The sequence below is a fragment of the Chrysochloris asiatica genome, unplaced genomic scaffold, assembly GCF_000296735.1.
Source record: "Chrysochloris asiatica unplaced genomic scaffold, ChrAsi1.0 scaffold00029, whole genome shotgun sequence".
Classification (NCBI taxonomy): Eukaryota; Metazoa; Chordata; class Mammalia; order Afrosoricida; family Chrysochloridae; genus Chrysochloris; species Chrysochloris asiatica.
The window spans coordinates 23,374,670-23,390,793 of NW_006408547.1; the positions used below are offsets into that span (position 1 = coordinate 23,374,670).

At 45.8% G+C, this 16,124-nt stretch overlaps 1 protein-coding gene across 1 annotated transcript in view; it reads left to right on the forward strand.

The window, feature by feature from the left end:
* The window catches only part of MCF2L (MCF.2 cell line derived transforming sequence-like), a 301,472-nt gene that overhangs the window by 267,129 nt on the left and 18,219 nt on the right, over nucleotides 1–16,124 (forward strand). Inside the window, exons 16-23 of the mRNA XM_006851546.1 lie at nucleotides 3,391–3,457; nucleotides 5,188–5,303; nucleotides 7,095–7,164; nucleotides 10,647–10,739; nucleotides 10,843–10,935; nucleotides 13,047–13,172; nucleotides 13,879–14,100; nucleotides 14,745–14,837. Of these exons, the coding sequence (XP_006851609.1) occupies nucleotides 3,391–3,457; nucleotides 5,188–5,303; nucleotides 7,095–7,164; nucleotides 10,647–10,739; nucleotides 10,843–10,935; nucleotides 13,047–13,172; nucleotides 13,879–14,100; nucleotides 14,745–14,837 (880 nt within the window). The remainder of the gene's footprint in view (nucleotides 1–3,390; nucleotides 3,458–5,187; nucleotides 5,304–7,094; nucleotides 7,165–10,646; nucleotides 10,740–10,842; nucleotides 10,936–13,046; nucleotides 13,173–13,878; nucleotides 14,101–14,744; nucleotides 14,838–16,124) is intronic.

The window sequence follows — 16,124 nt, forward strand, 5'->3', positions numbered from 1 at the left end:
AATTCCAGCCCCCACATACCCGAGTACCCGGCAACATGTGTTTCATTTCTTATCCCTTAGCATCTCCTAGCTCATACATGGCTACATTCTCAATAACAGCTTTAGGTAGATGGTCAGTGTAGGAAGGAAGTCACAGAAATGATACTATGGAGCTATAAGAAAAGAATGCTTCTAGTCATTCATAAAGTTCTCTACTTGCCATCAACATTAGCATTCAAAGTTCTAGAGCAAGCTTTCCAGTGTACAACGTTCTGCATGGTGGAAATACCCTGTGCAAAATGGTATCCCTTTGGCCACATGTGACTGCCGCACACTTGCCATGTAGCTAGTATGGCTCAGGAATGGAATTTTTTGTTTTATTCAAGTGTAATTAAATTATGTATGACTAATAGAGGAAGACCCCCCCCCAATGAGATGGATTGGCCAAGTGGGAGTGTCAATGGACTTAAGCGTGGCAACAGTAGTGAGGTTGGCCCAGGATCAGGCAGTGTTTCATTCTGCTGTGCATAAAGTCGCTATGAGTCAGTACTGGCTCGATGGCACCTAACAACAACAATGGCTACTGTAGTGCACAGCAAGGTTCTAGAATATCAGTCACCTTCGTTGTTATTAGTTGGCATCAAGTTGGTTTGAACTCTGGTCAACCTCATGGATAGCAGAACTAAGCCACATACCATCTTCATGCCCATTGGTATGTGTGTCTGTGGGCACTGTGGTAGCTGTGTGGTCTTGTCATCTCACTGAGAGGTAGCCCTTTAAACAGGATGTCGTTTTCTAACAAAAAGACCCTGTTGATTCCCTTTGTAGCCTGGAATTCTTGAGTCCCCAAAGTCAGAAAAATAGTTGAGTCGGTTCCGACCCATAGCGACCCTGTATTGGGCTTCCAAGGAGCAGCTGGTGAGCTTGAACCACCGACCTTGCAGTTCAAACAACTTTTCAGTCTGATACATTAACCCACAGTGCCACACCAGTACATAGTAGCATGTCCCAAAAAGCAGTTCCCTTTCTTGACATCTTTTACTTTTAAGCGAGAAAGACTGTTGGCCCAGGACCAGGAAGTGGGTGCACAAAGTGTCAAATGGAAAAGAAGCCAAATCCCCATTAGAAACACTGGGGCATCCATTCCCAGAGCTCAGGGCACCACACGGCTGACAACACAGTGGGGCACAGCACTCAGCCTGCTCTGCCGAGAGACACCTCTGTGGAGTTTCTGTTTCTAAGACCTATACTGATGGTGTCTGCCCACAGAAACTTGGACCCAACTTCCTGCTTTTGATCATCATCAACCCCAAAATTAGGAGTGAAAAAAAAAGTGATCCTAAGTACTTTACAACAGATATAGACAGACACATATCTTTTTTCTCTCAAATAAATGGATTTCATTGAATTCATGAGAAAAATTATAATTCAGAAGTTAATTTTCTTGATTATTATTCACAGTGAAATAGAACTACGTAATCCAATCGAGTAAAGGATTGGAATTAACTATATCAATATTTATTCCTCTCCTTTGGAAAGTTTAATTACTGAACTTTTATGCATGTATTCAATTTTTAAGTTTTTATTGTGAATTGAGTGATAGTTTACATGGGAGAACATCAGTTTTATACTCACTGTTTCATTGCAATGATTACAGTCCCCTCCGTGCATCATCATTCAACAGGATTTGCTTCCATTCCCTCTGTTTTTTGGTTTATTTTTTTGGAGGGGGGTATGCGTAGTGGTTACAAATCGGGCTGCGAACCTTAAGGTCAACGGTTCGAAACTACCAGACGCTCCGCGGGAGAAAGATGAGGCTTTCTACTCCCGTAAGGATTTACACCCTCGGAAACCCTGTACAGGGTCGCTATGGGTCGGAACCGACTCGAAGGCACTTAACAACAACAATGTATACAAAAAGGAAGGTATCTTCTTGAGGGATTTCCCCAACCATCCCTGGCCATATCTCTCTGGAGGGCTCAGAGGAGAGTGGAATCTGGAATCAGGATAAAGTGAGAGCCGGAACTGTGTCCTGTTGTCTCTGGCTCCTCACAGAAGCTCATGAACTGAAGGTTGCTGGAAAGCCTTCCAGAATGAGGTGAGGAGCAAAGGCCCTGAGACAAGAAAAAAGAAGAGATTTCCGTTTCTGCTCAAGGACTTGAGGTGGAGAGTGTTCCATCAGACTCCTCACCCCCTGCTGCCTAGTTCAAATTGGAGCCACATATCTGAGGGGCTCATGACCAAAACCAAAAACCCATCGCTGCCCAGTCTGCTCTGACTCCCAGCGACTTCCTAGAACAGGGTAGAACTGCCCTAGTAGGGTTTCCAAAGCTGTCATGTGTACGGAGTCCGACAGCCTCACCTTTCTCTCGCTGAGTAGCTGGTGGGTTCAGTCACCATCTGTCTAACAGCGAGCGCTTAACTTCAGAACTTAAGTTCTGAAATGCTTTGAATTGACCATGCTCAACACAAAAACAACTCCCTTATTTCTGTGTATGCAAACAGGCAACTTTATCACCAGCAGTTTTTATGTGGCCCTTGTCCATAAAACAAGATCTGAAGAGTTGCTTTTTAAACCCATGTCTCTTGTGGGATTTCAGAATATTATGGGTACATAATAATTCAACGAATCATTATTACAAAACAAGCTATGGTAGTGTAGTGGTGATGAATCGGGCTGCGAACCTCAAGGACTGAAGTTTGAAACTACCAGCTGTTGCATGGGAGAAAGATGAGTCTTTCTGCTCCTGTAAAGATTTACGGCCTCAGAAACCCTGTACAGGGTCGCTATGAGTCGGAACCGACTCCACGGCACATAACCACCAACCAATATATGCAAGAGAATGGTGATCGGCACTTGAGCAGCTAAAATAATGCTAAAGCCACAGCCTTGGTCTCGGATGTGAGAAGAAAATGCCCCATTGGGAAGTGGCCAAGAACACCGGAGGCTCTGTGGAAGCAGAAAGGGATAAGGTTCGTCTAGGTGGAAGAGACTTGGAGATGCTTACAAAGGCTGGAGGAGTTGAATCTTGAGGGGTGGGATGATGGGGATATGCAACTTGGGAGAGAGGGGAGCTTGAAGCATGCATGAAGGATTAGCGCTAAAAAGCCAGGCGGTGGGTATGGAATCCCATCCTAATGGATTGTTAGACTGTTCTGGCTTGGTCAGTGAAAACAAGGGGAAATTAACCCTACTGTGTAATGGATGATGACAGCATACACACTGGGAAGGGTAATCACTGCCAAGTCCAGGCTGTGGGCTTTGATTTGTCCCCAACCTCTATGCCTTTGGACAAGTCATTTGCTTCTTGGTATGTCCATTTCCTTGTCCATGAGTGAGGGTCTGGGCCATTGTGTTTCCATTGTCCTTCCCAGCTCTAATGCTATGTTTGCTCTCCATGTTGGCCGCAGACACGTGATGAATGAACTGCTGGAGACGGAACGGGTGTACGTGGAGGAGCTCCTCTGTGTCCTGGAGGTAAACTTGCACTTGGGAGCTAGCTGGCTGTTCTGCAGCCGGGTACCCATACAGCTCACCCCAGAGACTGGGATCAGTTTCGCTCTGTATAAGTTTAGTTTTTAAGATACTGTTCAAACGGTAGTGCCTATGTCCACCCAATGCCCTTAAAAGAGTGTTCCTAGCAGCTTTCTTCATAATAGCCAGAAACTGTGAACAACTCAAATGGCCATTCACAGGACCGGGAATAAAATGGGTCGAGTTCTGTGTGTACAGTGAACTATCCCCTACAGCAATGGGAGAATGACTACTGCCCTGCACTGCTGGTGGATGGACTTTGCAAACACAATGGGGAGCAAATGAAATCAGACTCAGAAAGAGTACATATTGTTCTGTTGTATGTGGACGAGCTTCCAGAACAAGCAAAACGAGTCCAGGGTGAACAGGTCAGAATGGGGCTTACCTCTGTGACGGTTTACTGACTGAGGGGTTACCAAGGAACCCGCTGGGAGCTGTCAATGCTGTCTGCATTGGTCCAAATGTGTGTTCATGGGTGTGTACATGTGTAAGAAGTCATAAAGGTACACATATAGGATTTGTGCCCTTTATATATGCTGTGTTGTTGTGAGCTCTGGTAGTGTAGTGGTTACAAATCAGGCTGCTAACCTCAGGTTCATCGGTTCGAAACTACCAGCTGTTCTGTGGGAGAAAGATGACGCTTTCTGCTCCCGTAAAGATTTACAGCCTCGGAAACCCTGTACAGGGTCACTATGAGTCGGAACTGACTCCATGGCACATAACAACAACAACAATGTTGTTTGAGAAGTGCCATCGAGGCGGCTCCAACCCATAGCAACCCTGTATAGGGTTTCCAAGGAGCAGCTGGTGAGCTTGAACCGCCGACCTTGTGGTTCAAACTGACTTTGTAGTCCAGCGCATTAATCCACAGCACCACACCAGGACTCCAGGATATAGGAATGTCAAAATGAGATGAGAGAAAAAATATTTAAAGAAATTGAAGAAACTGAGTGAAAAACATTCATCTATACCTCCAAGGAGGTTACCGTACTCTTAAGTTGTTGTTGTTAAGAGCTGTCGAGTCAGTTCCGACCCATAGCGACGCAGTATAAGGTTTCCAAGGAGCAGCTGATGAGATTGAACCACTGACCTTGTGGTACAAACCGACTTTGCAGTCTAGCACATTAACATACAACATCACACCAAACTCATATATATATATACATACACACACCATACTATACTTTTTTTTTTTTTTTTTAAAGTTCAAAAGGGGAAAAGAATGGAACTCCTATTCCTAGAAAATATTGGTGCTATTTGGAATTTTTTTATAGGTTGTAGATGTTTGTTTAGATAATCACCTTACAAATGATTGGTGAATAATGTGCGGATTCGCTCTTAAAAACCAGAGCTAATCTAACCTAACGCTGATGACTAACATGGTGTGTCAGAATAGACTTGTGCACCGTAGCATGTTCACAGAGTTATTTGGAAGCTGATTGCCATGCCATTCTTCTGAACTGACTCTAGAGGGACTCGAACTTCCAATCTTTAAGTTAACAGCCAAGCGTGTTAACTCTTTGTACCACCCAGAGACTCCAGCTCTGTTAACTAGTCAAACCAACATCGGTGGCTTCCGTTGCCAGACAGATCGGGCTGCCTTTAAAGTGACTTGTGTCTCTGTCTGTCAGCTGTGGTTCAGAATTTCCTTGCCCACCTCTTTTCTTTCACAGGGTTATGCTGCGGAGATGGACAATCCTCTAATGACGCATCTCATTTCAACAAGCCTTCAAAAAAAGAAAGATGTCTTATTTGGAAATATGGAAGAAATCTATCACTTCCATAACAGGTTAGGGGCCCCACCTCTTCTCATACATACTTGCTCAGTGAGCTCATGAGCTTTCAAAGGAACTGCCTTCAAGGAGTTGAAATGAAAATGAACTCCCTGGGTTGTGCTTTGCTGGTAAATCTGTTGTTTCTTCCTCCCTTAGGGGATGGCAAACTCACAGAAAAGCTGTAGGCACAAGTAACGGATTCTAGGTGTGGTGTTTGCCTGGGTACTTTTTCTGAATGCTTGAATGGCACCCATGCCTTGCTGACTAATGCCCAGGGCCTGGCTGAATTACAAATGAGCCATACAGTCAGCCCGTCTGCTCACCGCAGAGGAGCTGACGCTGAACCATTCCTTAAGTGCACCTCTGCCTTGTCAATATGAAGAGCTAGAACCAGCCCTGCCTCCCTTGTTTTCCTGCTGACCTGCTGGGTAAGCAGAAGTCAGTACTGCCTTGAAATATATACACTTGGCACTTGAGGCAGGCACTGAATGCCAGACCTCTTAGAAGACCCCTTTTTATTCCCAAGTCCAGGTTTGTAAAAGATGGCAACGTGAAATGTCTCTCTCCTCCCTTTGCTCCTCTCCTGAGAACAAAAAGCGAGCTCTCTGCCCGCTATGTCTTACTTAGTTTTTGGCCTCTTTGTGGTTCTTGGAAAACTATCAATGATTCTCCTTGAGTTACTTATCCTTTGCTCTTCTTAGCAATTTTATTGCTTTTTTTTTCTGTAAGTAGAATTTATAGTAACTTGTGAGAAGGAAGATGAATGATTAGTAAGACAGAGTGCAGAAGGTCAGAGATAAATGTACTGCAGATGACTTTGTCTCCTAAAAAGAAAGTCAAGTGTGAGTGAGCCCACGCTGCCCCTCAGCTCTGCTGTCCAGGAAGCTTGGCATACCCCAGCTCAGGACCAAGGACCCCAGCAGATCATGGGAATTGGGGCCCCACCCTCCTTTGGACTTGAAAAATCTTTCGGGTCATTTGAGATTTCTCCTTGAGCACATGTTTTTCACTCCTGTCATCAGGGTCTCTCCACCCCACCCACTTATGACGGAACAAGCACCTCATCAGTTGAACCCAACCCCAGGAATTCTCCTCTTTCCACAGATGTTACAGAAAACCTTGAGAAATAAAATGAACAGGTCACCTGTTCCAGTAACACCCTCTGGGCTCCAGCACTGGATTCCTAACTACAGTCCCTGGATGTAGAGGCACCTAGTGATTTAAAGATGTGCTCTTGGTGTTGAGTGTGGTTGAATGGATTCCACCTCATAGTTCTGCATAGAACCGCACCATAGGGTTTTCTAGGCTGTAATCTTTGCCGGAAAGGAGCTCTGGTAGCATAGTGGTTATGAATTGGGCTGCTAATCTCACAGTCAGCAGTTCGAAACTACCAGCTGCTCCGCGAGAGAAATCTGCTCCTGTACAGATTTACAGCCTTGGAAACCCTGTACAGGGTTGTTATGAGTCGGAATCGACTCCACAGCACATCTTTGCCACGAGTAGATCATTGTGTCTTGATCCTGTGTAGCTATTGGTGGGTTCAAACTACAAACGTTTCAGTTAGCAGCTGAGCACTTAGCTTGGGTTTGTTTATCGGAGAGTTTTACTGGAATCGGGCTTTCTGAGAGGGGCAAATACAGACTGCAGGTTTCTGAAGTAGGATGATGTCTTGTTGCCGCACATCTCCTGACTTATCCAGAGCAAAGAGTATAAGTCTTCCAGAAAATCTTTATTCATTTGTTATTTTAGATGCCATTTTGTTCTGGTTTGTGTTCCTATGACTGACACAGATTTTCTTTGTCTAGAATATTCCTGAGAGAACTGGAAAATTATATAGACTGCCCAGAATTGGTTGGACGATGTTTTCTAGAAAGGGTATGTATTTTTTTTAATGGGTATATTGCCATGCCATATTTATCAGTATTGTTAAGTAACATTGACTTAAAATTCTAGTAGCATTCCCATTCTAACCGTCGGAAATGACAAATGTTTCTGATTTGTCTGGGATGATAGCATACTTTTTGCTAGGACCAAAAGATGACAGTTTTGGTGTTTTATTTTCTAAAGCTCAATAAGGAATTCAACCAGATATATATAAAACACAAAGATTTCATGTATCCTGAAATTATATAGTGTCTTAAGTTTGGGTTGCAGGTTTTAGAAAAGAATTCTGATCTTGGGTCGTATGTATTTTTCTTTCCCTTGTGAAGAAAGAGGAGTCCTTTGACCTCACTCCTAGAGTCCTTTGACCTCACTCCTAGAGTCCTTTGACCTCACTCCTAGAGTCCTTTGACCTCTGTCAGCCTTACTTTTTTCATCTTTAAACAGTACCCATCCTGCCTTCCTCACGGGTTTGTTGGAAAGAAGAAACAAAATGAGAAGTTTGGAAACCATTGTGGTTGTTGGGTACTGGTTGGTTCCAACTCATAACCACTTCCGTGTGGCAGAGTAGGTCCCAGAGGTTTCCTAGTATGTAAGCTTTACAGAAGCAGCTCACCAGGTCTTTCTTCGTAGAGCCAATGGGTGGGTTAGAACCACCAACCTTTAGGTTAGCAGCTGAGCGCTTAACCAGTGTGTCACCAGGACATTGAAGTATTTCTGCAGCATCTTATGTTATTCCATTATGCAGATGGCCACAGACTACTCAGTTAACAATATGGAAAAATGTAACTTAGTAACAGAAGTAAGCTTTAGTGAATCTCATAAAATAAAGAAGCCAGAGCTTGAGACTCTTTACACAGGATACTTTGGAGATACTACAGTTCGGTTCCAGACCACTGCTATAAAGCAAATATTGTAGTAAAGAGAGCCACACCAAGTTTTTGGTCGCCCAGTGTATAGAAAAGTTACGTTTACGCTGTTCTGTTCCCTATGAAGTTTGCAATAACATTGTGAAAAGGTTTGAACTATTGTGAGAATTACCAAAATGTGACATCGAAACACCAAAGTGAGCACATGCTGCTGAAAAGATAGGGCAGCAATAACTTTGTTCAGTGCAAGGCTGTCAGAAATCGTCAGTTTGTTTAAAAAAAAAAAAAAAAAGCATCTTCAAAGCACAGTGAAACAAGGTGTTCTATAAATGATTGGGATCAAGAGGCAGAAAGGAAGGGTGGGAAAGGAAGGGCACGGTATAGGTTTCATTTGAGACTAACCATTGGTACGTTTCTCATTGGAGAATCTGAGTGGGAAGAATCATTTCTGTAAATCGGTAGTTCTCAACATAGAACCCCCAGATGTGTCCTGGAAACATACTAGAAAAGCAGGTTTTCAGGCCCTGTCCTAGACCTACTGAATCAGACTCTGGTGAGAAATGAAAACAAATCTGAGTTTCTAAACAAAGCTAGGTGACTAGGATGTACCCTCACGTTTGAGACCCATCACTACCAGCTAATCTCAGGAAACCGTCTTTAAAAATAGGCTATCTGTGTCAGGCCGGCATATATGTTAAAACGGTGTCCTATAACTGTGACAAAGAGCCCAGCGCTATGGGACTAATGTTTTATCATGAGAGAGGGAATCGGCCTAAAGCAGACCTAGGAAATGAACTTCTGGTAGGAGTAACACGTAGCTGCCCAAACGTTGAGTGAGGTGACGTCTCAATGGAAGGACTGTGTGGGGATTCAAGGCAGAGTTCAATGGGGCCCCTGGTGTGAAAGGTAGTTTGCCACATGATTCCTCCTTTCTTCTGGTCTCATATTGACCATAGGTTTGTCATCAGGAGCATTTGCGGGTCAGACTGCCAGCTATAGGCTACTCAAAGCTCACTGCTCTGTCTTCATGTCTGCTTCCTAGCCAGCAGCCCCGGAGCTCTCTACAGTAAACAATGAAATAAAGGCACAGTGCTTGGTAACCTCCTTTAGAAAGTGAAAGGCCAGGCCAGAGGGAGGGGCAGAGAAGGAGGGTAGTGGACACTGCTGTGAGGAGTGGCCATTCTGGCTGTTCACACCGAAAGCCACCTGCCCAGGCTCCAGCCGGAACCACAGCCTGAGAGCCTCGTGTGCCCTGCGAACACTTTGGGGGCAATTACAGTTCACACAGGAGGCTGTACGCTTTGACAGAATGACGTACGTAATTTACAAAACTTCTGGGGAAGTTTGTTTTTTTTAAAAAAGCAATTTGACATTTACAGAAAAATTATGTCAAAAATGGAGAGTTCCCCATATGCCAGAATGAACCCTGGTGTGGTTAATATGCTGGACTTGCAAAGTTGTTTGAACCACAAGGTCGGCAGTTCAAGCTCACCAGCCGCTCCTCTGAAACCCTGTACAGGGTCACTACAGGTTGGAACTGACTCGGTGGAACTAAACAACAACAACATACACCAAAAAGGTTTAAAACTGCTTTAAAAAAGACAAAAAAAGACATGGCACTGGGGGATAATGCCCTGGATCACAATGGTGGTTCGAACCGTAAAGTCGGCAGTTCAAACCCACTAGCTCCTCCTCAGAAACCCTCGAGAGGGTAGCTATGAGTCAGAACAGGCTCGACGACAATCTCTCCTATTGTTGACATCTTACATTTTTGTGGTACATTTGTTAAAACTGATGAGGCCACATTAATATCTTAGTATTAAAACAGAAACAGTTGCCATTGTGTTAGTTGGAACTCATGGCCCCCCGTATGTGTCCCCAATGTGTGAATTACACTCCAGAGGGTCTCCTGTGGCTGATTTCCTAGAAGTCGATCAGGCTTTTCTTTGGTACCTCTGCAGTGGCGGACTCCAGCGTCAACCTTTCCATCAGCAGCCAAGTGCACTACTGTTTGCACCCCCAGACCCCTAAATGTCATAGGTCATGTGTGGGTTCTGTCTTCTGTTGTTCAATGTTGCCTGTGAACCTGACAGGTACCTAGTGTCATGTGTCACCATTATATTCACAGAATAGTTTCCCTCCCCTAAAAATGTCCTGAACACCACCTACTCATCCCTTCTCCCCTCCCCTTAAATAATGAAAAAGTAAACAAAGTTAAATAAAGCCACAGTTGGGCAACCTGCCAGTATGAGACATACCTGTGGCAAACTCATAAGGAGCAGAGCCTTGTCACCACTACATAACCACGCAGTGCAGGCTGGGACTAGGAAATCCCTTCAGAAACCAACCACACCAAGTCACAAAGGTCCCTATGTGCTTCCAAATCGCTGTTGTTAGGAAGTGTCACGGAGTTGGTTCTGACTCGTAACAAGCCTGTATAGAGTTTCCAAGGAGCGGCTGGTGGGTTTGAACTGCTGACTTTGTGATTTGCAGTCCTGCGGCGCCACACAAGGAGTCCAAAGTAGGCGTTGATAATTGTATAACATGAGACGCTTTACCTGCTAAGACGTTTTCTAATGCATAGATATTTGTCTCTTCTGGCTGCAGATGGAAGACTTTCAGATTTATGAGAAGTATTGTCAAAACAAACCTCGATCTGAGAGCCTCTGGCGACAGTGTTCCGACTGTCCCTTTTTCCAGGTATATTCCGGAACCTTTCTTGGGACAGAATTTCATTGACTAGCTGGCTTTCTAAATGAAGAATGGGAATGGTCTAAATCAAAGATTGTCCCGTTGGTTACAGGAATGCCAGAAGAAACTGGACCACAAGCTGAGCCTGGACTCTTACTTGCTGAAACCCGTTCAGAGGATCACCAAGTATCAGCTGTTACTCAAGGTGCGGTTGTCTGTAGGAAGTCACGTGCTCGTCAGGGGTTGAGATCTAAACCGAGAGGACGCAGCTCTTGGTGGCCTGGCTCCACCCTGACCTCTCAGCTCATCTGCTGCCTGACTCCTCCCTGACCCTTTGCAACACTCACTGCTGTGTCTGCCCACTACCCTCGGAACTTCCACGCTGCTCCTAGAGCCCTGGGCTTCTTCCCACCCTTGGACCTCCCCTCCTCAGGCCTCCTTCAAATGCTACCTTCTCTGAGCCACGTCCTTCCACTCTGTTACAGCCTTTATGTTGTTAAGTGCCATTGAGTTGGTTCCAACACAGAGTGACCCTGCACAGGGTTTCTGAGGAGCAGCTGGTGGGTTTGAACTGCTGGCCTTGTGGTTCTGAGTCCAGTGTTGATCTTATAGCACCACATCAGGAGTGTTATCATTCACTGCAGTCAAGTTGGCACCCTACTCAGGCAACCCCATACTCCAGGGAATGAAACTCTTGTCTGGACCTTGTGCCATCCCCACGATGAGTTGCAGACTGGACCATCGGGATTGAGGAGTTTTCACTGGCTGGTTTTCAAGAGGAGGTCACTAGGGTCATCTTCCTAGTCTATCTTAGTGTAGAAGCTCTGTTGAAACGTCATCGCAACATATAAACTTTCACTGACGATGGGTGGTGTGTTTGAGGTGCATTGGGCTTCCAGCATGGAAGAGCCCTGGTGAGTAGTGAATCATGCATTGGGCTGCTAATCACAAGGTCAATGGTTCGAGCCCACTAAATGCTTCAAGGGAGAAAGTTGAAGCTTTCTACTCCTATAAAGATTGACAGCCTCAGACACCCTATGCAGAGTCCCTGTGAGTGGGAACCAACTCCATGGCACATTTTAGTGAAAAATTGCTCACTAAACAACCAATGAACCGTGTTGTGAGTTGTTGCTAAGTGCCATAGAGACGATCCTGACTCATAGCAACCCTTTGTAGGGTTTCCAGGAAGCAGCCTGGTGGGTTTGAACTGTCGGCCTTGCAGGTATCAGTCCAATGTTTATCCTACAGAACTACACCAGGACTCCATGTTACGGGTTAGCCAGTGTTAAAGGCCGGAGGATACAGATGTCAATTAAAACAGACAGGTGCCACCCTCATGGAACGTACGTGCCAGTGGATTTCCCAGCACTCTCTGCTGTTACGACGTCTTCATACATCAGTCTTACTGTCCAGCACTGGGCTGTGCCCTGTACCCCTTGGTTGTCAGCAGCAGACAACTCCGTGAACCCCATCTGAATGAAGGATGGGGGTACAGATATGCATATTTCATTAGAATTATTTTCCAGGGTGTCTACATTGACATGAAAGAGCAGTTGGTTTAGAAGTGGGGACGTGATGAGCACTGGGAGAAATTAGTCAGAGGGTCCCTAACAGTCCTTCTGTTGTTAGGTTCTGACTCATAGCAACCCCGTAAAAAAAACTGCGCGTGTATGTCCACCCTCGGGACAGTGGGCATACTGACCTGTACTCCTGTCAAGCACTTCTGGGTGTTTGGATTTACAGCATCCACACTGCTGGTATGGGGGAGGAGGGGCGGGATAGCTTCTGCCCCAGGCCAGAGTCTGCCCATGGGGGGGGATTGTCTTTGTGCTCCTCCTCCTCCCAGGGGACCGATTACCTTAGAAGCCATACTAAATGTAGCAAGGGCCTGTGTTTGGATCCCACACAAGGTCTGCATTCTCAGAAGACTGTTCGAGTACTTTTCATATCAGAGTTTAAGAATTCAAACAGCTTTACAGAGAGGAGTCCTGGTGTGGCGCTGTGGGTTAATGCACCAGACTGCAAAGCCGTTTGAACTGCAAGGGCGGTAGTTCAAACTCACCAGTGGCTCCTTGGAAACCCTATACAGGGTTGCTAGGGGTCAGAACTGACTCGATGGCACTTCACAACAACAACAACAACATACAGAGTGAGGTTGGCCCAGGACTGGCCAGTGTTTCATTCTGTTGTGCAGAGGGTCACTATGAATCGGTACTGACTCGCTGGCACCTAACAGCAACGTATCGAGTTCTGAGGATTTGTGTCCGGTGATGGGTGTGGACACACACCCTCACTCCCATGCCCCCCATCCCTCAGGAAATGTTGAAATACAGCAAGAACTGTGAAGGCGCTGAGGACCTGCAGGAGGCGCTGAGCTCCATCCTCGGCATCCTCAAGGCTGTCAACGACTCCATGCACTTAATCGCCATTACAGGCTACGACGTGAGTTTGCTGCTGCTGGGGGTAAGGGGTGGCCAGCTGGGGGCCAGCTGAGGACAGCCCTGCTACATTCGGGAAGGTCTAGGCTGAATATGCTAAATAGCACTGCTGGATGGCGCGTTCTAAAGAGCAGCTAGCCTAGGCCCACGGAACTGTGCTTCCTAAACCATAACGAACGTCCAATTCACCTGACTTTATTGCCATAATGCAGATTCCATTCAATAAGTGGGATGGGGTCTGAGATTAGCCACCTCCCTGATAATGCTGAGGCTGACGCCTGCAGACCCCCCTGAAAATAGCTCATGTGTAGAAAATCTCAGCCAGTGACCCCCTGGGTCTAAAGCTGATGATGGTGCCCTTAGTGCAGGCAGTCTTGCCCAACTGGGACAGGTTTGAGAACCACTGCATTTCCTTGCCTTTCCTCCTGATGAGGTGTCATTTGAAGACTGGGTAGGGGGACAGTCTGTTGTCTGCAATGCCGCTTGTGGATCGGTGATTTGTACTAAACGGCAGTAAAAATCAAATTTCTATTTTCTCCCTTTTATACCCATATGGTGTCTCCTGCTGCGGTTGCTGTATTTCTTCGTCATCATTGTCCTCTTCTTCTTCTTCTTTCTCCTCTGTTCTCACTCGTGTTCGCCTCTCTGTAAACCTGGCCAGCTCCCACCCTCAGTTTGCAGCGTAGCTCTTTTGTTCCCACATATTCCAGGGGAATCTGAATGACCTGGGCAAGCTGCTGATGCAGGGCTCCTTCAGCGTCTGGACTGACCACAAGAAGGGTCACAGCAAGGTGAAGGACTTGGCCAGGTTCAAGCCGATGCAACGGCACCTCTTCCTACATGAGAAAGCAGTGCTCTTCTGTAAGAAGAGGGAGGAAAATGGAGAGGGGTATGAGAAAGCCCCTTCCTACAGCTACAAACAATCCTTAAATGTAAGTGAAGGGCCTGTTTTCAACAACGAAACATTTCATCCACTGACCCGGAGAGGAAGAGTGTATGGTAGTGGGTTTTCTAGAGAACAAAACCAGTGAAACATGTAAATGTATATGTGTGTGCGGATAGATACATACATACATACTTAACATGCATGCATACATAGATAAAGGGTACTATCAAGAAAATGCCTTCAACTGCAGACTCACAGGTCCCCAGTAGAAGAGAGAGAGTCCCGCCCACATGTTCATTATTTTGGGAGCAGACCACACCCCCAAGGAAGCATCCCTTCACTTGATTGGCTGCTCATGGCCGCTCGTCATAGAGTTAATGATGCCTGTGTTAGGTTCCATCACCATGGAAACCAGCACATCTCAACTGCTAAACCTCTGGATATCCTGGTCTAGTCGAGCTGACACAGAACCTTAACCATTACACACTCTAACTTGTTTTTAGGTTAGAATGAAAACCTTGATCACGAACTCTCATATTTGAATCTAGAGGTCCAGTGGGTTTTTTGTACATCCATGGCCCTCACCCATAAAATACGTCTCTCCTTTCATTTGTGCACTGACATTGTTTAAAGATGAAGCTGGTACATCTGTCGTGCTTATTATATGTCCCCCGATTTTGTCATTGCCAGATGACTGCTGTTGGCATAACAGAGAATGTGAAGGGAGACAGTAAGAAATTTGAGATCTGGTATAACGCAAGAGAAGAAGTTTACATCATACAGGTAGGGGCCAAGGGTGTGGCGTGCTGTTGGGTAGATTCCCACTCACAGTGACCCTGTACAGGGTTTTCAGGTTGTGCATCTTTGTGGGAGCAGAAAGCTTCATCTTTCTCCCGTGGAGCTGCTGGTAGGCTTGAACCACTGACCTTGTCATTTGAAGTCCAGTGTTTTTTTCTATTGAGACATTGCATTCCCCTCTCAGCCAAGGTGTAAGGTGTCAATTGAACCTCTTAAGGATTACCAACAAAAATGTACTCATGAGAATTGGCATTGGGACTCTTCTGTGACGTTTTCTCATCCGTAGGTCAGGGTCAGCCACTGTTCATGGAGGTGTGCTGTCCTGGGCGGGCCAACATTACCCTGAACTGGACAGCTGTACCCAGGACAAAATAAAGGGGTGCCTTACATGTATTCAAAAAGAAAATAAGCTCCAACTCACATAGTCTGCCAGGGCCATGTGTACTGGATAACCCTGGCGCCAGGTTTAATAGACACCGATCTGCATTCTCCTAGCAAGAAAATACATTCCTGGACTCTGTTTATTGCATTGACCTTGTGTCAACCAAGGACCTTTCTAGGCTGTGTTTCTGGTATGATGCTGTTAGTGTCTGCTCAGGAATCTTTTGAGGATCCATTCACATCAGTGATGGAAACCCAAATGTTCGTATAATGATCGAGCTCCCTGTGAATGGAGGTGCCTCTTCTATTTTCCTTTCCAATTCTGAGTTATTGGGTGGTTTAAGCTGTAGGGCTATTTGCTAACCCTGCCAGGATGTGGTAGGCTTGACAAGGTCCAGACCCCTATACTGAGCTTCCCTGTCCCCTAAAACAGCATGGCCCTGGACTGAAGGGTTCTACTGAATTAAAATGTGGATGGGGGTCCTGGCTGGAGCCTGGTCTTCCATTCCCAGTCTAATGCTCCTAAGTAAGAGATCCAGGAGCGCTTCCAGGAACCTGTCCAGAGCTCAGTAACCTCACAGCCCGACTCCCTGCCTGACCACAGACTCTCAGCCCTGGGCCTCATCGGTGTGTGGGAAGAGCAAGGCCAGACTCACACATGATGGTCCAAGTACCTTCTCCTTGTCACCTAAAAAAAAAAAGTCGATTCAAGTTCTCAAAGACACATGCTACAGTTTATACCAATGGATATAGCTCAGTTGTTAAGCAGGTTCAAAATCAGTCAGTTAGTGCCCCCTAGTGCCAGGAGCTGAACACTGCACTGGTCTTTTTCACACTCCTATGCTATGAGTCAAGGAGCTCTGGTAGCGTAGTGGTTACAAGTCGGGCTGC